Source organism: Phyllobates terribilis, unplaced genomic scaffold (assembly GCF_046119375.1).
Source record: "Phyllobates terribilis strain yellow unplaced genomic scaffold, ASM4611937v1 Scaffold_2__4_contigs__length_985480577, whole genome shotgun sequence".
Classification (NCBI taxonomy): Eukaryota; Metazoa; Chordata; class Amphibia; order Anura; family Dendrobatidae; genus Phyllobates; species Phyllobates terribilis.
In genome coordinates this window covers 69,475,633-69,498,778 of record NW_027362762.1, presented here as the reverse complement: position 1 = coordinate 69,498,778, position 23,146 = coordinate 69,475,633, and the positions used below count along the sequence as shown (strand labels likewise).

At 45.3% G+C, this 23,146-nt stretch overlaps 1 protein-coding gene across 4 annotated transcripts in view; it reads left to right on the top strand.

Annotated features, from left to right (window-relative positions):
• The window catches only part of LOC141192955 (neutral amino acid uniporter 4-like), a 271,000-nt gene that overhangs the window by 73,955 nt on the left and 173,899 nt on the right, over window positions 1–23,146 (top strand). For all 4 annotated transcript variants that reach the window (XR_012266281.1, XM_073662071.1, XM_073662072.1 and 1 more), the window contains exons 9-10: window positions 14,488–14,657; window positions 20,157–20,326. Coding sequence is in view for 3 of the 4 variants with exons in the window: in XM_073662071.1 (XP_073518172.1) it covers window positions 14,488–14,657; window positions 20,157–20,326 (340 nt within the window). In the remaining variant the exon portion in view is untranslated. The remainder of the gene's footprint in view (window positions 1–14,487; window positions 14,658–20,156; window positions 20,327–23,146) is intronic.

Below are 23,146 nucleotides of genomic sequence, written 5' to 3'. Positions count from 1 at the left end.
ATCGTGGGCACATAGCCTAATATAAAAAAAAAATGGCGTGGACTCCCGCGTCAATTTCATAACCAGCAGATGGAAAGCCGACCACTGGGAACTGATATTACTAGCCAGGGAAGGTGCCATTAGCCAACCATATTCCATGGCTATTAATAACTGCCCACAGCTGTTTGCTTAGTGTTGACTGGCTAGATCACAGGGGGACCCAAGGAAAAAATTGACGTAGGGTCCCCCTATAAAATCTAACCAGAAAAGGCTATACAGACAGCTGCGGTCTGATATTCAGAACCAGAGAAGGGGCCATGGATACTAGCCCCCTCCATGGCTAATAATATCAGCTCTCAGCAGTCCCAGATATGGTGCATCCATAAGATGCGCCAAATCTGGCACTTGCCCTCCGCTCTTCCCACTGCCGTGTAGCAGTGGCGAGTGGGGTTGGGGTTCATGTCAGCCTTGTATTGGCGGCTGACATGAAGCCCAGGTTAGTAATGGAGGGCGTCTATAAGATGCCCCCATTACTAATCCCGTAGTAAAGGTTTTCAACGCTTTTTCAATAAAGACACAGACAGAATAAAGTATTTTATTGAAATAAAATGACACCCGGTTTTAATAATTTTGTTATTATTCTCCTAATCCCCGAATCCCTCGTCTCCTGTGAAAAATAAATAAATAAAGAACAACCATATCCTTCACCTGTCCATCGTTGTGACGAAATCCGAGTGTCCCACGGCGATCTGGGTCACTTCTACAGCAGCCACATCAATCACTGATGTGACTGCTGTAGTAGGCAGCACTATACACTGACAGGAGTGTAATCACTCCTGTCAGTTACTGCGCTGCTGAGTTCACCTGAGTTCATCCTCTGAAGATCAGCTGATCAGCTCTGGTGACCTCATTTACTGCATCAGTAATGCATGGGAATATTCCCACCCAGCACCGGTGCCGTAAAGTGAGGTTCCGGAGCTTCCAGCTGATGAACTCCGGTGAACTCATCCAGCAGCGCTGTACACTGCTGGGAGCGAGCGGACTCCCGTCAGTGTACCGCCGGGTGATCGGGTCGCCGAGGGACATCGGGAGGACATCGGACAGGTGAGAATAAAGAGGTTTTTTTATTTTAACATAAATTTTAATTTTTTTTTTTTTTTTTTTTTTTTTTTACTCACCGCGCACAGACGCCGGCTCGGCTGAGGAGACTACTTCTCCCCACAGCCTTGCCGCTGTCGCTGTCATCATCGGGAGCGGCGGTCGGATGATGGGAGAAGTAGTCTTCTTCCCCGGCCCAGGTACCATTCTTTGTAGCGTTTCTGCAGCTGCAAAAACTCACAAAGAATGGATATGCTGCGCATTTACACGCAATGACAATCCTGAGCAGAAAATTTCGGATCATGTGCACAGCACATCAGGATTGTCATTGCATTAGCTCCCAGATGGATTACCTAGCTTTTTTGGTGCATTTCCACGCGGAAAAAACTCTGTGAAAACGCATCAAAAACGCACAGTGTGCACATAGCCTTAAACGTGTGATCTCATCACATGATCACCAAACCACCACGGTGGGTGAGGGCTCGGCGCGTGTGCAGATCGCCGCACCCGCCCCCGGCTGTCAAGCCATCCCGAGCTAGCCGAGGGGTCAGCATGGAGACGCCGGAGCTCGGCGCGGGGAAAAGGGCACGCACACATCAGTTACAGCCGTGAGTATAAAATGAGGTCACATACAGCAGGATAGGTCCCTAATTAGGTCCCACTATGGAGATCAGTGCAAGGTGAAAGAAAAGGAGGAAGGGACAGAGAAGAAAAGAAAAAAATGAGAAAAGTATGATGCAGCCAACAGTGACAATCTTATACAGGTTATATAGGCAATGTAATCATTTAAGGTATTACAATATTACAATTACAATATGTCATAATGAAATACATTGTTTAATTCTTAGTTATTCTCCGATAAAACATCATATGCCATATATCATTATTTGATCCCAACCGATCCTCCAATAGTTATGATAGATGTATGTATATTATAGCCATCCTCCAGATCTGGTAGCCGTTACAGACATATGGGAAACCAATCCTGATCTCAACAATTGAGCGATTTATCAAAAGGTGAAACTGCAGATCAATCCACAAAAAGCACGAATTAATAAAACGTAAGACATAAGTGAAATAAAGAAAAAATATAAAAAAACAAGAATCTAACGACGCATGCGGGAGTGGTGGCAATTGTCCAACTACAAAAAGGATGAAAAACTAAGTGTTTCATTGAGACCAGATAGAGGTAATGTCCCCAAGGTGACAATCCACCTGGCCTCACATTGTGCCAAGCTCTTCCCTACATCTCCCCATATACCAGTGTGAATGAGGCCCATACCCCTTACCTTAAAAGATTTGAGGTCCCAGTCATGATGCACTTTAAAATGTCGGGGCATAGGTTTTAACACAGGATCCACCATTCACAATAGGTAATGTCACAGCTCACCTCCTCCTCCTGTACAATGACTGATAACACCTCTATATACAGTAGATAACATAGGATCCACCATTCACAATAGCTGATGTCACAGATCACCTCCTTCTGTACAATGACTGATAACGCCTCTATATACAGTAGATAACACAGGATCCTCCATTCACAATAGGTGATATCACAGCTCACCTCCTCCTCCTCCTGCACAATGACTGATAACACCTCTATATACAGTAGATAACATAGGATCCACCATTCACAATAGCTGATGTCACAGATCACCTCCTCCTTCTGTACAATGACTGATAACACCTCTATATACAGTAGATAACACAGGATCCACCATTCACAATAGGTGATGTCACAGCTCACCTCCTCCTCCTGTACAATGACTGATAACACCTCTATATACAGTAGATAGCACAGGATCCTCCATTCACAATAGGTGATATCACAGCTCACCTCCTCCCCGTCTCCTTCTTGATGACCTTTTCCCAGATTAGAGCGTGCCCAGATAACACTTCTATACAAACCAATAGGGTCTGAGCTGAACTGTTGTTGCTATTGTCTATGTGAGAAACAAGTAGGAGTCTAATATTAGGTCTAGTGGAAAAATTGCATTTATTTCAATAAAGATATGAAAAAAAAAAATCCTCCAATTTAAAAAAACAAATCTATTTAACATAATAACCTGATGTGAATAGGTCACTTTTCTAATTCTCTTAAATAACATTGATCGCTTTTTCCTAAACCCGCTCTAGTCCAGCTGTGTCTTTCTTACATACCGGACCTCAGGTTTTCTAAGTTTAGCTTGACTAGTAACATGTATAGAGGGAAAAACATGGAACACTGTTTTACATTTTGGTTTTCTTTCTTACTTCGGTTTTGGTGCTCTTTATTGATTCAGAGCCTGGGCCGACCTGAAGGTCCTTCTATTAGAGATGAGCGTTGTTCTACTCGAACTGTTCGCCAATCTCAAATTCGAGCTGTTTTGGGCGGTGTTCGAGCCGGTCGGCGAACACGAACAATTTGAGAAAAATTCGGCTGTTCGAGGTTATGTTCGATAACTGTTCGTGCACCAAAATCATAACTGGATTTTTTCTCAGTAATGATGAAAATTAATGTTAATACGCAGTTTGAGTGTACAGCGGGGTGGGGGGAGGGGCAGGGGATGGATCTCTGCAGGAACAATGAAGATCTCCATTTTTTTTTCTCTTTCCCGCATTTGCAGTGGGGAGGTGCAATCTGTCAGCCTATCAGCAGCGCACACACGGAGCGAAGTGCTTTTTTTCACACAAGCAAGGGCATGTGTCATTGGCAGTGTATGTCACATGTCCTTGCCCTATAAGACCAAGCCATTTTCCCCGTCGCCACCATTTTCTCACTGCTGCAGCTGCGTGTTAGACGGCACCGCTGTTGCTGTGTGCGCTATACCTTGTTAATTTCAAGCCAATTTTCGCACAAATCTACAGATAGCTTGGGAGTAGGGAATAGTTGTGATTGCAGTCCTTTTAAGGACTAGGTTACAGCATTTCCTACGACTTTTATCAGGGAGGTCTGTGCTCTTAAATAGATAGATTGTGGGAGTAAAGACTAATTGTAATTGGAGTCCTTTTCAGGACTAGGTTACATCAGTTCCTATCAGTTTTTGCCAGGCAGGTCTGTGCCAGTGCTGTGCAAGTTTTTTTCACAGCATTTGGCTGAATCTAGCAAAGCTAATCCTTTTTGGCCTATTGCAGAGTGTGTTAGTCAGTGGAGTAGCCTATCTGTGTTGCAAGATATACCACCTGTGTATAGAATACCAATTTTTTTACTGCACCTAGTGAAGTAAAATCTTTTGGGCATAGCATCATTCTATTAGTCCATCTATACTGACCTCCATCAGGTTGCAAACTGAATATATTTTTTTTCTGCATCTAGCTCTGAAAAAATATTTGGGCTTCTAGCAGTGTGTGGGACTTGGTCTATTAGTCCATCTATACTGACCTCCATCAGGTTGCAAATTAAAAATAATTTTTTTCTTCATTTAGCTCTGAAAAAATATTTGGGCTTCTAGCAGTGTGTGGGACTTGTTCTATTAGTCCATCTATACTGACCTCCAGCAGGTTGCAAATTGAATATAATTTTTTTGTGCATCTAGCTCTGAAAAAATATTTGGGCTTCTAGCGGTGTGTGGGACTTGGTCTATTAGTCCATCTATACTGACCTCCATCAGGTTGCAAATTAAAAATAATTTTTTTCTGCATCTAGCTCTGAAAAAATATTTGGGCTTCTAGCAGTGTGTGGGACTTGGTCTATTAGTCCATCTATACTGACCTCCATCAGGTTGCAAATTAAAAATAATTTTTTTCTTCATTTATCTCTGAAAAAATATTTGGGCTTCTAGCAGCGTGTGGGACTTGTTCTATTAGTCCATCTATACTGACCTCCATCAGGTTGCAAATTAAAAATAATTTTTTTCTGCATCTAGCTCTGAAAAAATATTTGGGCTTCTAGCAGTGTGTGGGACTTGGTCTATTAGTCCATCTATACTGACCTCCATCAGGTTGCAAATTCAATATAATTTTTTTCTGCATCTACCTCTGAAAAAATATTTGGGCTTCTAGCAGTGTGTGGGACTTGGTCTATTAGTCCATCTATACTGACCTCCATCAGGTTGCAAATTAAAAATAATTTTTTTCTTCATTTAGCTCTGAAAAAATATTTGGGCTTCTAGCAGTGTGTGGGACTTGTTCTATTAGTCCTTCTATACTGACCTCCAGCAGGTTGCAAATTGAATATAATTTTTTTCTGCATCTAGCTCTGAAAAAATATTTGGGCTTCTAGCGGTGTGTGGGACTTGGTCTATTAGTCCATCTATACTGACCTCCATCAGGTTGCAAATTGAATAAAAAAATTTTCTGCATCTAGCTCTGAAAAAATATTTGGGCTTCTAGCAGTGTGTGGGACTTGGTCTATTAGTCCATCTATACTGACCTCCATCAGGTTGCAAATTGAATAAAAAAATTTTCTGCATCTAGCTCTGAAAAAATATTTGGGCTTCTAGCGGTGTGTGGGACTTGGTCTATTAGTCCATCTATACTGACCTCCATCAGGTTGCAAATTCAAAATAATTTTTTTCTGCATCTAACCCAGCCAATAGTTTTGGCCTAATACCACAGTTTGGCCACTCAGCTCTGCTCGGTTACCATCCATTGTTTTTTTGTGCAAACAACTCCAGAGTTGTGAATTAGTTAACCACCAAAATGAGTGGAAAAAGGCCTGCTGCTGGTGGAAAGGGGAATAGGCGTGTTGGGAAGGGGAAAAAAGGTTGTGTCCGTGGGGTAGGTGCAGAAGAAAGACCATCTTCCAGCCAAACTAAAATGTCTACTTCTTTTAGCGGACAATGTGATAAGATCCCTTTCTTACGGCCACGCCAATCGCTACAAATTCCAGATGAGGCACAAAAACAGCAGGTGCTTCAACGGATATCAAGTGCTCCTTTAAGTGGGCTTTCCTCCACATCAACTTCAACATCACAAATACTCCAGTCCTCAAAGGTGTCACCCAAATCGCACTTGCTTCCTCACAGCTCCCAAATCTCCAGCTGCCCGTCTGAGTATGAGGTAGAACAGATGGTTGAGTCTGCAGAGCTGTTTACTCATACTATAGCCTGGGAATCAGAGGTCGACTCCAGCGCTTCTGTGAATCCAGACGAGGAAATGATCTGCACTGATGCCCAGAATCTTTATGAGTCGGATCCAGGACCAGACGCAGAAGGTTCTGACCATAATGTAGACCCTCATTCCCAAACTGTAACTCCTGTTGGTGGAGACAATGAGGAAGACGATGATAAGACTCAAATACCTGATTGGAGCGACAACTTTAGTTTTTTGTCAGGGCAGGAACAGGTTGGCTCTGAGGACGACGGGTGTGATAACGCACAGGGTGATGATGATGAGGTCGGAGATCCCACTTACTGTCAACCCACAGTCAGCCAAGAGATGAGGTCAGCAGAGGAGGTGGAGGAAGATGCTAGTGACGACGAGGTCAGGTTGCGCCTTCCTGGACAGAGACGTAGTACTGGAAGCACGTCAACAACTGCATCCTCAAACACAACTCTGCCTCTCACCACAAGTCGTGGTGGCTCTTCAGGTCGCATGGGTGCTAAGCCTTGCATAGCCTGGGCATTTTTTCAGATCGATAAAGATGACCCAACTCGTGTTATCTGTAACATTTGTCAGCAAAAGCTAAGTAGAGGCCAAAAAATACATAGTTTGAGTACTTCATGCATGAACCGGCACATGGACATGAAGCATAAGTTGCAGTGGGAAGCTCAGTGTGCTACAATGCGGTCTAGCCGGCCGGGCCAACCACCGTCTGCCATATCTTGTGCATCCGCGGCCTCTTCATCCTCTGTGACTGGGGGAACAGCAGTCACACCTGTTTTGGGGCGCAGACCTGCCACCTCTTTACCCGCAACAGCCAGCGTGATTGGCAGGTCATCATTTTCTTTGGAGGTGGTAACACCAGCTGGTCTTGAGCGCTGTCCGACATCGATAGCACCACCTTTGGATCAAGGCAACCTAACATGTCCGCCTGCATCTTCCTCACAGACCGGCAGTTTGCCGGGGACACCCTTATCAACCCCGTCTAAGCACAATAGCCAGCCCTCGGTCCCTCAGATGTGGACAAGTAAAAGACCATTTCCTCCTAGCCATGAGAAAGCTAAGAGGTTGAATTTCACCATCTGCAAGCTCTTGGCTACAGAAATGCTGCCTTTCCGCCTGGTGGACACAGAGGATTTTCGAGACCTTATGTCCGTCGCAGTGCCCCAGTACCAGATGCCCAGTCGGCACTACTTCTCAAAGAAAGGTGTGCCTGCGCTCCACCAGCATGTCGCACACAACATCACCGCTTCTTTGAGAAACTCTGTGTGTGACAGGGTGCATTTCACCACAGACACTTGGACGAGTAGGCATGGACAGGGGCGTTACATGTCGCTGACTGGGCACTGGGTAACTATGGTGACAGCAGGACAAGGGGCTGCTGTCCAAGTCTTGCCGTCCCCACGAGTTGTGCGTCAATCCTCTTTATGTCATTTTTCCTCCACTGCTTCTGCCTCCTCAACCTCCTCTCGGTCTTCCACCTGCACCCAAAGCCTGTCTGGTCATGCCACAAGCTTTCTAACTGCGCAGAAGGGATCCTGCACACCTCCTTACTATGCTGGCAGTAGGGCTCAACGTCATCAGGCGGTTTTTACATTGAAATGTCTGGGAAATGTGAGTCACACAGCTGAGGAGTTGTGGTCAGCTCTGGAGAACCAATTTCATGAATGGTTGTCTCCACTGGACCTGAAACCAGGGAAGGCCGTGTGCGACAATGCTGCAAACCTGGGTGCGGCCCTTCGCCGGGGCAATGTCACACACGTGCCTTGTATGGCTCACGTGTTGAACCTGGTTGTCCAGCAATTTTTAGCCCACTATCCCAGACTAGATGGCCTTCTGCAGAGGGCACGGTCGCTGTGTGCTCACTTCCGCCGTTCGCATCCCGCAGCTCAGCGACTTACATCTCTACAGAAGTCGTTGGGCCTGCCACTTCACCGGCTAAAATGCGATGTGCCTACCCGGTGGAATTCAACTCTGCACATGTTGCAGCGACTGTGGCAGCACCGACAAGCCCTGGTGCAATACGTTCTGACGTATAGCCTGGGCCAACGAGATTCAGAGGTGGGGCAAATCACGCTGGAGGAGTGGTCTCAGATCAGGGACCTATGCACCCTTCTGCACAGTTTTGAAATGGCGACGAAGATGTTTAGTGCTGACGATGCCATTATCAGCATGACTATTCCGGTGATTTACATGCTGGAGCACATGTTAAACAGAATTCGGAGTCAGGTGGTGGCACAAGAGGAGGTGGAGGAAGTAGAGGAGGAGGAGTTGTATGCGGAAGGGCTAACATCTGCAAGGTCCAGACGGTCGGCAGCACCAGGGCGGCAGGCATGTGAGGGTGGGGGAGATGATTTTACCAGGGCGCATGGTAGCAGCCAAACTAGTGAGGAAGGTGCAGGAGCCCAGGAAGAAGTGGAGGACGAACTGATGGAAGACTCATCAGATGAGGGAGACCTTGATCACATTTCTGTTGTGCGAGGTTGGGGGGAGAGGACAGAGGAAGGAAGCATGATTGTTACCTCGCCACCAACACAACAGGGACTTGGTGCTCCTGGATGCGCAACACACATGAGTGCCTTCTTGCTGCACTACCTGCAACATGACCCTCGAATTGTGAGAATTAGAAATAATCCTGACTACTGGGTTGCCACACTGTTAGATCCCCGGTACAAAAGTAAATTTGCAGAAATTATTCCTGCCATAGAAAGGGATGCACGCATGCAGGAGTATCAGCAGAGACTGTTGCAGAATCTTACATGTGCTTTTCCACAAAATACCAGTGGTGCACGTAGTGAATCTCACAGTTCCAACTTGCCAACCGTGGGACCGTCAAGTGTTCAGCACTCAAACCGTAACAGAACCACAGTATCTGCTGGTAACATCAATTTTGCGGAATCATTTCACCACTTTTTTAGCCCATCCTTTGCAAGGCCACAGGAGACAAGAAGTCTGACACATAGTCAACGCCTAGAGACGATGGTACAGGAGTATCTCCAAGTAAACATTGAAGCCACGACTGTGTCACTGGACCCTTGCTCTTTTTGGGCTTCCAATCTGGATAAATGGCCGGAGCTAGCCACTTACGCCTTGGATATCTTGTCATGCCCCGCAGCCAGCGTTCTGTCTGAACGTGTGTTCAGCGCTGCTGGTGGTGTGCTGACAGATAAGCGCACGCGGCTCTCCACTGATAATGTAGACAGACTCACGTTCATAAAGATGAACAAATCATGGATCCGAAACGACTTTTCTACCCCTGTGTCATCCTGGGGAGAGTAAAAGCTTGATGATTGGTTAAAATCACCCTACCAACCGTTTTAAGCTTTCAAATTACTAATCATGTTTATCTGTATCTTGACTGGAAAATAATTTGGGCTTTGTAGCAGTGTGCAGCACTGATCCTATTAGGCCATCTATAATAAGCTCCACCAGATTTAAAATTAAAAATAATTTTTAGCTGCATCTAGCCCGGAAAATAATTTTGGGGCTCCGAGATGCGCAAGACACATAAGTGCCTTCTTGCTGCACTACCTGCAGCATGACCCTCATATTGTCAGAATTCGAAGTAATCATGACTACTGGGTTGCCACACTCTTAGATCCCCCAAACTTTTCGATCAACCTTTTCATTTTAATAAAGACCAAAAAAATGGTCATTTTTGAAATTATAAGCATTAGCAGGTTGTTAGAAACTGAAATCAAACAGTTTTCAACTCAAAACTTTATTCTAGGTGATGTTACATTTTCACATAGGACCCCTTGTTCGAAAGGAGCTTCTGAACTCTCTCGTCCATTGAATTTGTCAGGTTTTGGATGGTTTCTGCTTCAATTGTTTTGCATGAGGACAGAATACCCTCCCAGAGCTGTTGCTTAGATGTGAACTGCCTCCCACCATCATAGACACTCCTTTTAATGATGCTCCAAAGGTTCTGAATGGGGTAGAGGTCAGGGGAGCATGGGGGTCACACCATAAGTTTGTCCCCTTTTATGCCCATATCAGCCAGAGATGCAGATGTTTTATGTGCAGCATGAGATGGTGCATTATCATGCAGAAAAATGATCTTGCTGTGAAATACACGGTTCTTCTTCTTGAACCATGGCAGGAAGTGCTGTTTGAGAAAATCCACATACATTATGGAGTTCATCTTTAGCGCCTTCAGGGATCCTAAAGGGGCCGACAATCTCTCTCCCCATGATTCCAGCCCAAAACATTACTCCACCTCCTCCTTGTTGGCGCTGTAGCCGTGTTTGCGTGGGGTGTCCATCAACCAGCCATCCTCCACTCCATTCATCTGGACCATCGAGCGCTGCACGGCACTCATCCGTGAACAAAACAGTTTTGAAATCAGTCTTCATGTAATGTTTGGCCCACTGGAGCCGTTTCTGCTTGTGTGAAGTGGATAGAGGAGGTCGACAGGATGGCGTATGCACAGCTGCAAACCTCTGAAGGACCCTGCATCTTGTTGTTCGGGGGACGTTGGAGGCACAAGCAGCTTCAAAAACTTGTCTGCTGCTATGACAAGGCTTTTTTGCCGCTGCTCTTTCAACCTGACGTAATTGCCTGTAGGAAAGAGTCCTCAATTTCCCCTTATCAGCACGCACACGTGTGTACTGTGAATCAGCTACATACTTCTTGATTGCCAAGACACTTCATCCTGATCATCGCACAATGTTGATTGTAGTCATGCCTTGACCTAAACACTCCACAATTTGTTGCTTCTCAGCAGCCGACACATCCTTTTTCTTTCCCATTTTGGCAGAAAATGTAGGCTGCTTAATAATGTGAGAGAGCCTTCTTAAGTAGTCTTGCCTTTCATTGGACACACCTGCCAAACTAATTAGCACAGGTGTCTGCAATTGCTTACAGTGATATAAAGAGCCCTGACACACATCACCATCAATGAGTTTAACTGACAAACAAACAAATTCTTCCCTTATCACTCCTAAACACTTTTTGCATAATAATTTGGAACGCGGTGTACATGTGCTTTTCCACAAAACACCAGTGGTTCACGTAGTGAATCTTACAGTTCTAGCTTGCCAACCGTGGTCTGTATGGAATTGTTCAATAAAGGGCCCAAAATTAAGATAACATAGATGGGAGAGGTCTCTATGAATAGGAATTCCTAAGTATTTGATACCCTGTGAGGGCCAGGCAAAGGGAAAGTTGGACTGGATGGAATCCTATATGGATTTGGGGAGGGAGACATCGAGGGCCTCAGACTTCGCTGCATTGATTTTAAAATTTGACCATGTAACAAAGTGATCTATTTCAGCCATAACAGCATGGATGGATATATGTGATTGAGTGATATATACTAGGACATCATCAGCAAATAGAGAGCACTTGTACTCGGTGCCTCCCACCTCAATCCACCTAATATTGGGGTTATGGCGAATTGATGAGAGCAGGTGCTCCGTCAATAGGATGTATAAGAGAGAGGACAGAGGACATCCCTGCCTTGTCCCATTGGTGATTGTGAAAGGTGATGAAAATGTTCTGACGCACCCCCTGGGCCTTGGGACACCCGGAGCCGGACCCTTTTTGGTGGATGCTGGTGGTTGTAGTCTTCGTGGCGGCGACCCAGTTCCGTGGCTCAGGGCGGTCAAACCAGTGGCGGAACTATTTATGTGGTTTTGATGTTTAAATGTCCGACTACGCCACCCGTGGATTGCGGTCAGAGTGAACCGCCGCTACAGGGCAGACCGCTAAGGCTGGTGTTGTGGGTGCAGCAGAGCGTAGCATAACTCCCCACGGGAGGAGTATAGCCTCAGGGCAGTGTATGCGGAGGATGGGGGTGATGGTGCAGGGCAGCAGCAGTAACGACACGGAGTCAGTGATGCAGTTCAGGGCTTTTACTCACAGTTCTTATTATCCAGACCACGTCTGCAGGTAACGGCTGCCCACGTCGTACTGTGCTCACCAGGTGAGGGGCTCAGACAACTCCCAGATAACTTTGGAGCGCTTCACAGGACCCCCTTTGTGTGTCCTTTGTCTGGCCTTTCTTACCAACACTTCTGTCCGGCTGCCTCGGGCCTCCTCTTGGTAAACTTGGCGCCAGTTTCCCTGACCCTATGTGGTGCCTTCCTAGCGGGTGGAGCAAGGGGCTGCGCCACATAAAATGTCAGAGCCTCCGGTTTCTAGCTGAGGGTCGTTTCCTGCCTCCACTAGTTCGGGGACCGGTCTCCCCCTTTGGCCTGACCCCTCCACGCAGGTGGATTCGGGCGTGCGGTGGCGACTCGCCCGTCCGCACCCCTGGGATCCCTTCATTCCTCGTTCCTGGAGCCTTCTCCGCTCCTCTTCCTTCCTTCTCCCTCTTGCAGGCCTGGGCCTCTGTTACTAGGCCCGCCTCCGGAGCAGAGCTCATGCAGAGCCCCTGCTCCCTGCCACTTCTGCTCAGACTTCTCTGCACTGAACTAAGATGGTGCCCACCTTTTATACTCCCTTCTCAATGCACCCAGGAACTGCTTCCTCCCTGCTCCTGCACTACAGGGTTCCCCTTCCTCAGTGTTCCCTCCCCCCACTCCAGCCAGGGACAGGGACTGTCGTGCCCATCTCAGGGGCATATTGGTCGCCCTGCCCCACGGCAATGTGGTGTAATGCATGCAGGTGTCGGGTCCTGATCCACACTCCATCCTTACCTGAGAGTGAGATATCACACCTCTGGGTGAGGTGCAATACGTCTGTAGCAACCGAGCCCTCAGGGTGCTACAGTTCCATTTATCTTCAGCCTAGGTGACGTATTGCGATACAGGGCCGTGATTTTGGCTATAAAAGGGTCCCCTAGACCCCTACCCCAAGCTCTTTAAGAGAATCATATATGGCGTGCCAGGAGACTCTATGGAATGCTTTCTCAGCATCCAACGAGAGTATCTAATTACAAATTTTTAACTGCATCTAGCCCAGGAAATACTTTGTGCCTAGTAGCAGTGTCTGCTAGTCAGCGGATTATCCCGGCTGTTAAGCAAGCTACACCACCTGTAGTTTAGACACTTAATTTTTTCAAAGGAAATGCTTCGGGACCATGGGATACTTAGTGAAGAGCATCAGGAGGCACCCCAAGGCATAGGGGCTGGGACTGGCAGTAGGATGCCTTGCGGTGGACAGTCGAGCTCGATCCTTATAAAAGCTTTTTAACTGCAGCAGCTTTAGTGGACGCTACTGGAGCTGGAATTACCGCGGCTGCTGGCATGAGACTTGCCCTCCAATAGATCCTTGTAAATGGATTTAAAGTGTATTCATTCAAATTAGAGAGACAATTTAAATTAAAAAGCTTAGAGCTGCCTCCACCACAGGGGGGCTCGCTCGACCCACCAGCGGACAGGCACCAGTATTGGGAGAGGGGGGCTGGCCGTCAGGGTTCACCGCGGCTCTGGCACAAACCCAGCGACACGGAGGTGGCACGGGCAGGAGCGGACTGGCCGTGTCGGCTTCTCACTTTTTGGATTTTAGAAGGGCATGACATGCCTATATCTGTGTCTCCCCCTCCTTTTACTCCTCCACCTCTTTTATTTTCGCATGACTATATGTACTTGTCACTTTTCCATGTGTTAGTTGTGTCTTCTGAGCAGTTTGTCAGCTTTTGGACACCTTTGAAGGTGTTTTCTATGTGTTTCTATGTGTTTTTGTTTGCCTGCCATTGGTTTTAACGGTGTTCGAAGGTGTTCGACGAACAGTTCGACGAACAGTTCGGCGAACACACGGGTATTCGACGAACCGAACCGAACTCGAACACTACGGGGGTGGCTCAACACTACCTTCTATTAAACTATTATTCCCATCTTCATAAATTATATTGTCAGATAGAACTTGTAAATACAAACAATTTTGCAATTTACTGCTTATTAAAATTTTCAGCCGTTCATGAGATATTAACACTTTTTTTCTTTTGTTTACAGCTCGTTGTCTTGGAGACCGACCACCACTGCTAGACAACAGAATGTGTAATGCTTGCAAGCTCTTTTTTATTTATTGTGCTTATAAGCTGGCCTCAATAATTGGTGGGCACTTTTACCTTCCAATCCCTGCCAGCTTCAGCGCAAGTGCTTATAAGTTAGACAGCAGCGGTGGTCGGTCTCCTAGGTAACTAGCTGTAAACAAAACAAAAGTGTCAATATCTCAAGAACGGCTGCGAGTTTTAAAAAGCTACAAATTGCAAAAATGTTTGTTTTTACAAGCTCTATGAGACCGTATCCGTATATGTGAAAATGGGAGTAACCCTTTAATGACTGTTGGGCCAGTCTGACCCTGGTGTATGCTGTTGCTGTACACATTAGCAGTATATAAATAATAAATGAATGAGTAACGCTCGCAGAGACTGTCATTGACATGAGCCGTGACTCTAAACATGACAAGTTCTTACTTTCTTGATGCTTTCTGTTACAGGTTCTCCCCCTGGAAAACCAAATGAAAGAAAAGCGAGAATTCACCCGCGCCTTGAACATTGGCATGGCAATAGTGACGGTTTTGTATATCTCCTTGGCCACAGTGGGGTACCTGAGTTTCGGAGATAAAATCAAAGGCAGCATTACGCTAAACCTTCCTCAGGATTCCTGGTGAGTGTCTCTGCATCTTATCTCTAAGAAATAAATCCTTGTGGAAGTTATCTATAGAGAACAGTCAAGGAGGAGCAGTATCTGTTGCTAAGATAATAATGTCCTCAGATTTTTTTTGTTATAAAATTGGAGCTGCAAACAGTAGAAAAGGCTCATTCTTTGGGGGGGGGGGGTTAGAACCTTCAATGGGGTTTTCCTAGACTCAAATGGTCCCTTGCATAAATCACCAGTACAAGTGAATGTAAAGCGAGAGACACAGACAGATTGTGTTGCTGATTACTTTATTTCACCCCAGAATTGGATTCACATCTGCACTGCTCAGTACTGCTGTAAAATGTCCTCAGTGTTGCTGCTGCTGCTTCTTGACATTTGCTACATTAAATATAAAAAAAATTCTGTAAAATATGTGAGAAATCTGCTACTTTCTCCACTTAGGAGACACTTCTCCTCCTCTCTCCTTGCTGAACTCCTCATTCACAGTGAAAAACTGCTAAAATCTGTCTTGTACAAGACAAGAGGGTCTGCCAGCTCACTGATATATCCGATTTATACCTGCCTCTTAAATACTACAGAGAGGAGGGTGAGAAGCTGAGTGAGAGAGACACAGACAGATTGTGTTGCTGCTTACCAGTAAGTGTTGATTTCACCCTAGAATTGGATACACATCTATACTGCTCAGTACTGCTGTAAAATCTCCTCAGTGGTGCTGCTGCTTTTTGACATTGAGGAAGGAGAGCAGGAATCCTTCATGTCTGGGTGTGCTGTATATTGGAGACATTATTTTTGCTAGTCTCCACCCACCAGCTCTGTGACGACTGGTTCCTGTGTTAAAAATGTTGCAAAAAACACTAGTACAAGCAAATATAAAAAAAACTTCTGTAAAATATATGAGAAATCTGCTTCTTTCTCCACTTATGAGACACTTCTCTTCTTGAACTCATTATTCCTTCTGAAAAACTGCTAAAATCTGTTTTGTACAAGACAAGAGGGTCTGCCAGCTCACTGATATAGCCCTTCATACCTGCCTCTTAAAGACTATAGAGAGGAGGGGGAGAAGAAGAGTAAGCGAGACACAGGCTGTGTTGCTACCCCATAAATATTTATTTAACCCCAAAATTGAATTCACATCTACACTGCTTAGTACTGCTGTAAAATGTCTTCAGTGCTTCTACTGACGTGCTACATAGAGAAGGGAGAGCAGGAATCCCTCAAGTCTGTGTGTGCCGTGTATGGGAGATGTTATAGCGGCTAATCTCCACCCACTAGCTCGGAGTCAACTTGTGTCAACTTGTTGCCTCCCCGGCGTATAACGTCCGGTCCCGTTGCCTCCCCGGCGTATAACGTCCGGTCCCGTTGCCTCCCCGGCGTATAACGTCCGGTCCCGTTGCCTCCCCGGCGTATAACGTCCGGTCCCGTTGCCTCCCCGGCGTATAACGTCCGGTCCCGTTGCTCCCCCGGCGTATAACGTCCGGTCCCGTTGCTCCCCCGGCGTATAACATCCGGTCCCGTTGCTCCCCCGTCGTATAACGTCCGGTCCCGTTGCTCCCCCGTCGTATAACGTCCGGTCCCGTTGCTCCCCCGGCGTATAACGTCCGGTCCCGTTGCTCCCCCGGCGTATAACGTCCGGTCCCGTTGCTCCCCCGGCGTATAACGTCCGGTCCCGTTGCTCCCCCGGCGTATAACGTCCGGTCCCGTTGCTCCCCCGGCGTATAACGTCCGGTCCCGTTGCTCCCCCGGCGCATAACGTCCGGTCCCGTTGCTCCCCCGGCGCATAACGTCCGGTCCCGTTGCTCCCCCGGCGCATAACGTCCGGTCCCGTTGCTCCCCCGGCGCATAACGTCCGGTCCCGTTGCTCCCCCGGCGCATAACGTCCGGTCCCGTTGCTCCCCCGGCGCATAACGTCCGGTCCCGTTGCTCCCCCGGCGCATAACGTCCGGTCCCGTTGCTCCCCCGGCGCATAACGTCCGGTCCCGTTGCTCCCCCGGCGCATAACGTCCGGTCCCGTTGCTCCCCCGGCGCATAACGTCCGGTCCCGTTGCTCCCCCGGCGCATAACGTCCGGTCCCGTTGCTCCCCCGGCGCATAACGTCCGGTCCCGTTGCTCCCCCGGCGCATAACGTCCGGTCCCGTTGCTCCCCCGGCGCATAACGTCCGGTCCCGTTGCTCCCCCGGCGCATAACGTCCGGTCCCGTTGCTCCCCCGGCGCATAACGTCCGGTCCCGTTGCTCCCCCGGCGCGTAACGTCCGGTCCCGTTGCTCCCCCGGCGTATAACGTCCGGTCCCGTTGCTCCCCCGGCGTATAACGTCCGGTCCCGTTGCTCCCCCGGCGTATAACGTCCGGTCCCGTTGCTCCCCCGGCGTATAACGTCCTGTCCCGTTGCTCCCCCGGCGTATAACGTCCTGTCCCGTTGCTCCCCCGGCGTATAACGTCCTGTCCCGTTGCTCCCCCGGCGTCTAACGTCCGGTCCCGTTGCTCCCCCGGCGTCTAACGTCCGGTCCCGTTGCTCCCCCGGCGTCTAACGTCCGGTCCCGTTGCTCCCCCGGCGTCTAACGTCCGGTCCCGTTGCTCCCCCGGCGTCTAACGTCCGGTCCCGTTGCTCCCCCGGCGTCTAACGTCCTGTCCCGTTGCTCCCCCGGCGTATAACGTCCGGCCCCATTGTCCTTCTTTTCTGTTCCCTATGACTGTGCCCATTGTGCAGGGTCCATAAGACATGGTTGGGGGAATATGACCAACCACACAGAGCCCCGACCTCGGGCCTCATCTAACACCTTTGGCATGAACTATATTAGAGATTGTGATCCCGGCCTCTCCCCAACATCAGGGTCTGACCTCGCAAATGATCTTCTGGATGAGTGGGCAAAAATTCCGACAGAGACCTCCAAAATCTTATAAAATTCTTCTCAGAAGACAGGGATCCTTTACATCTGTACCAGGGCCGACTCCATATTAATGGATGTAGATCAGGAGGTCAGAAAAGCTCCTGCAAGTCACATTTGCTGTAGAAATAGTTTATAGCTGGATTAGCCGGATGGGGGTGAATCCAAAATTCCAGCAGCCTGATCATTTTCCCGACAGACGATCTGAATTTCACTCAATATTCTTATTTCTGTGGATTGTCACTGGGCAGATTCTAACTCCAGAATAAAATAAAAAAGTAACTTGCTCTTTGGTATTAATACAGCTGCTTCTTTTATTCTGGGATTAACTAGACTTTAAATAAAAGTGAATGCCAACGTAAAAGATTAGAACTCCATGTGGGTTTTAAAACCCATAAAATGAGGAAACCATTCTATGAATCGCCCCTTTCATCAAGAACTATTTAAAAAGCATTTTCGCCTCTCCAGGGAGCCACAGACTGTTCACCATGTTCCCCTGAAATGCCGCCGGTGTCAAGCTGGAGCCAAAAAGTAGGCTGCCGTTGGATTAATATGTATAAATAATGTAAAGGGTTACGGCCGCTGCTTCTTAGCACCACGTTCCTTAACTCTTTGCTCCACCACGACATGCAGTCATTCTGCTGACACTCCTCAACCTCCGAAAGGCTCCTAGAAAAGAGGGCGGCTGAAAACCCTCGGGATCCAGCAATTTTTGTAAAGTTTCTTGCGCACCGATGTCTCAGTGAGGCAAGGGTGGAGGCTTGGAGGGGTCGGATAAAAGGTGTAAATGGGCTTAAAAAGGAGTTACGGCAATGGCCATATATTCGGTATCATCTTCCATCTGTCATTCTACTGCAACAGGATCAGAGATGACCCTGATCCCGGCCATGTAACGACTTGCCTGCGGGAGACCGTTTTAACCGTGGCATCTAAGGGGGTATGAAAAAGTGAACTTGTATGTATGATTGAAGGTGGTATGTAGGATGAAGTGGTCGTTCTCATGTATGATCACCACTCCCATAGACAGTAAATGGAGTGGAAATCACACAGGCCCACTTCCATTCCATTCACAAGGGGATATGTAGTCCATGGGGGTCTTATTGATCACCATCAAGTATTTATTTATTACTTATCATCTGGATAGGTGATAGATATTCATGGGATCTTTGTGTTTACTGTACCAGTAATAAATGCTTAATAATGAATAACAATATTTTTTATTTCGATAGCGCCAAAATATACCTAAATTAATTATTAATAAGTAAACAATAATTGTAATAAAACAATATATTATAAATATTTATGGGATCTTTACTGTGCCAGTAATAAATGATTACTAATAATAATTAATAATAATTTTTATTTCTATAGCACCGATATATTCCTATATTAATTATTAATAAATAATAAACAAATAATAATTGTAATAAAACAATATATTGTATATTATAGATATTTATGGGATCTTTGTTTTTACTGTGCCAGTAATGATTAATAATAATAATAATAATAATAATAATAATTTTTAGTTCTATAGCACCGACATATTCCTATATTAATTATTAATAAATAAACAATTAATAATTGTAATAAAACAATATATTATAGATATTTATGGGATCTTTGTTTTTACTGTGCCAGTAATGATTAATAATTAATAATAATAATATTTTTTTTCTATAGCACCAACATATTCCTATATTAATTATTAATAAACGATTAATAATTGTAATAAAACAATATTGTATATTAATATTAACAAAAATATTAAAATTATATTCAATAATTAATAATTTTATATAATAAAAGTCATGATTAATAATAAATAAAAAGTAATCATCTAATCATTTAAACTTAAAAAAAGGTAACTTTGCAAATGGCCACGATTGTAAATTTGCTATTTGTGTATACAGCTCCTTTGCAGACCTATGTGTCTCTATGGTACCATACAACAAAACATATCCAGTGTGGTCCGATCCTACAGCCATACTTTCCCCCCTTAGATTTCTTCCATTTGGCAGCCTACTAAATATATGTAAGCATAAAGATAGTTTGTCGTCTCTTACCATAGAGATGCACAGATCTGCGTTGAGGCGATAGGACATTTTTCATTCTGAAAAAGTTTGATGAATTGCGACAGAAAAAAAAAAAATTTGCTGCAAAAATCAGACTTAGTCTTAAAGAGCCAAAGCTATCCAATGTATAGGGGACCTGTCACCAAGTCAAAAGTGTCCTGTTTTTGCTCTTTATTTTATTCTTGATGTTTGACTGAATACTTTGTTAAAATCTACTGAGATATGGCTTCTTTATTTAGGGCTATTTTTTCTGTGGGGGTGTGGCTCGTAGGGTAATTATGCTAAGCATCCTGAAGACCCGCCCCAGAGGAGCCTGTGAGCCAAAAAAAGGTAATACTAAGGGGAGAAGGGGGTATAAAAAAGAGCAAATCTAGCCACTGTTGACCTGGCGACAGCCATAGGATGTCAGATTCCCTGCCGGGGTCAGCTGGCCTAATGGGATTTACAGAGGCCTAAATTCTTCAGGCTGAGTACAAAAAGTATAGAATTTTGCAGGATGCGTTAGGAACCACCCGCCGTAGTTCTGACTATCCTCTCCTCTCTTCCAGGCTCTATCAGCTGGTAAAGGCTCTCTACTGCTTTGGGATTTTTGTGACCTATGCCATTCAGTATTACGTTCCCGCTGAGATTATCCTGCCGCTGGTTACCTCGAGGGTGTCCAAGAATTGGAAGCTGCCCTGTGAGCTCACCGTGAGGTCGTTACTGGTCTGTGCAACCTGTGAGTACAATCACCCCTTTAATGATGACATCTTACAGTTTGGGAAAGGGCTACATTTAAAGGGATGGTCTCATGACCATTCCACCTACCAGGACATCATATATAGCGTATTGTACCATCCTCGCAGGCAGGGTTCAGGAGGTATGACATATCTTTTATTATTGATTATGTACGCCAACCAGTGCACATGGACAAACCAAAGTGCCGCTAAGGAGAGTCGTAACACTTTGGGGTTGCAAGCCACATGGGGCTTCTGAGGGCTGGATGTAATGTAAGTCTACAGCACTGGCCGGCATGCTGCTTACAGGAGATGAGCAGACCAGGTGGGACGCTTTGTCTTTTAGCACATAGAAGTGAGCGGCTGCCGGTCCATGCTGCTATTTAGAGGAAGAAACTGATATCCAGATTAATGTGCAAATGTGCGGCACCACCATCATTTTTCTATATAATTGATGGAAGACTTTGACATTGTTCGGTCTGGGTGATGTTGCTGGGACTTAAAAGGCTACAGACACCTTTTGACATGGAAAAGATTTTTATATATATTAGTTATAGCCTTTTCGATAATATTGCAGTCTGTAATCTTCATCCCTTTGTTTATTTTCAGAACTCCTGATTTGTATTTTGCAGTCTAATCCAAGTTTCAGATTTTTCTCTTTTGAGAGTATCTCTCCCAGTAATATAGGCTGGATGTAAGGTCTGCGTATCTCTCTCAGTAATATGACACTTCCATACAGTATATAAAAAGACACATATTCATGTTTTTCTCAATATCTGACATGAAATCAGAATAAACCTTTCCCGTTTTAGGTCAATTAGGATTACTATAATTTTTAATATTTGCCAAATGCCAGAATAATGAGAGAGAGAGAAAGTCAAAAGTTTCCATACATTTCATTACTATTTGGTACCATTGCCCTTAAACTGAATGACTTGGGTCAAACGTTTGGGATATCCTTCCAGAAGCTTCTCACAATAGTTGGTCGGAATTTGGGCCGATTCCTCCTGACAAAACTGGTGTAACTGATCCAGGTTTGTAGGTCGTCTTGCTCGCAGCCATAAATTTTCAGTAGGATTGAGATCAGGGCTTTGTGATGGCCACTCCAAAACAATGACTTTGTTATCCTTAAGCCACTTTGTCACCATTTTGGCAGTATGCTTCGGGTCATTGCCCATTTAGAAGACCCATTTCCGCCCAAGCTTTAAACTTTCTGGCTGATGTCTTGAGATGTTGCTTCAGTATTGCCACATAACCTTCTTTTCTCATGATGCCATCTATTTTGTGAAGTGCACCAGTCCCTCCTGCAGTAAAACAACCCCACAACATGATACTGCCACCCCCGTGTTTCACAGTTGGGATGGTGTTTTTAGGTTTCCAAGCTTCTTCTTTTTTTCCCCCAAACATAACGATGGGCATGATTCCCAAAAAGTTACATTTTACTTTAATCAGACCACAGGACATGTCTCCAAAAATTAAGGTCTTTGTTCTTGTGTGCATTTGCAAACATTAAGCTGGCTTTTTTATGTTTCTTTTGGAGTAATGGCTTCTTCGCAGAGTGGCCTTTCAGCCCATGTTGATACAGTACTCGTTTCACTGTGGATATTGACACAATCTTACCAGCTTCCGCCATCATCTTCACAAGGTCTTTTGCTTTTGTCCTTGGCTTGTTATGCACATGTCAGACCAAAGCACGTTCATCTCTGGGACACAGAACCCGTCTCCTTCCTGAGTGCTATGATGGCTGGACATTCCCATCTTGTTCGTACTTGAGTATAATTGTTTGTACAGATGAACGCGGCACCTTCAGGTATTTTGAAATTGTACCCAAGGATGAGCTAGACTTGGTCAAGTCCACAATTCTCTTCCTGATATCTTGGCTGATTTCTTTAGACTTTCCCATGATGCTACACAAAGAAGCAGTGTGTTTCAGGTGTGCATTAAAATACATCCACAGGTGTTTCTCTAATTAACTCAGATGTTGCCAAAAGCTTCTAAACACATGACATCATCATATGGGCAGCCCAGAATTGTTTAAAGGCATAGTAATCTTAGTGTATGTAAACTTTTGACTTTGCAGTAAGTAATAAAAATGCCTTAAACCATTCTCTCTCTCTCATTATTCTGGCATTTGGCAAATATTAAAAGTGATGGTAATCCTAATTGACCTAAAACGGGAAAGGTTTATTCTGATTTCATGTCAGATATTGAGAAAAACATGCAGATGTGTCTTTTTATATAGTGTATGTAAACTTCTGGTTTCAACTGTATATTCTGTATAATCTAAATCCATTCTTAAATTCCCCATTAATTCTTTTTTTTTCCATATTTTATGTGGGATGTGAAGATAATAAATCTTCACATGGAATTTTATTATGCTAATTTTTTTTATTTACCGTTGAACAATATGTTTTTATAATTTTATTTTACTAAACAAGTCCATTAACGTCTGAAGTTTTTGCTTTTGACAATTTTCATTCTGTTGCTCTCCAGCATGAATTATAGGACCGGCTCTCACTGTATCCTACCATTCAAAGTCAGGGATTTTTTATCATCTTTTTTTTTCCTGCGAAGCTTTTAAACTGTGTGCAATATAGATTCAATTATTTGCAGCAAAGATACATGAACGGGAAAGCTACTTTTTTATTTTTTTTTATTTTTTACTACTTCTGAAATCGGTCTTGTGAAATGACCCCATTCTGTCTCATTCATCCGATAGGCGGCTTAACAAAATGTGTTGCGCGAAGTCATTTCAAAACATGGATATCCCTTTTCTCCGTTGCAGAAAAATAAAAGCCGCAGGCACGGGGACTCGGGCTGAT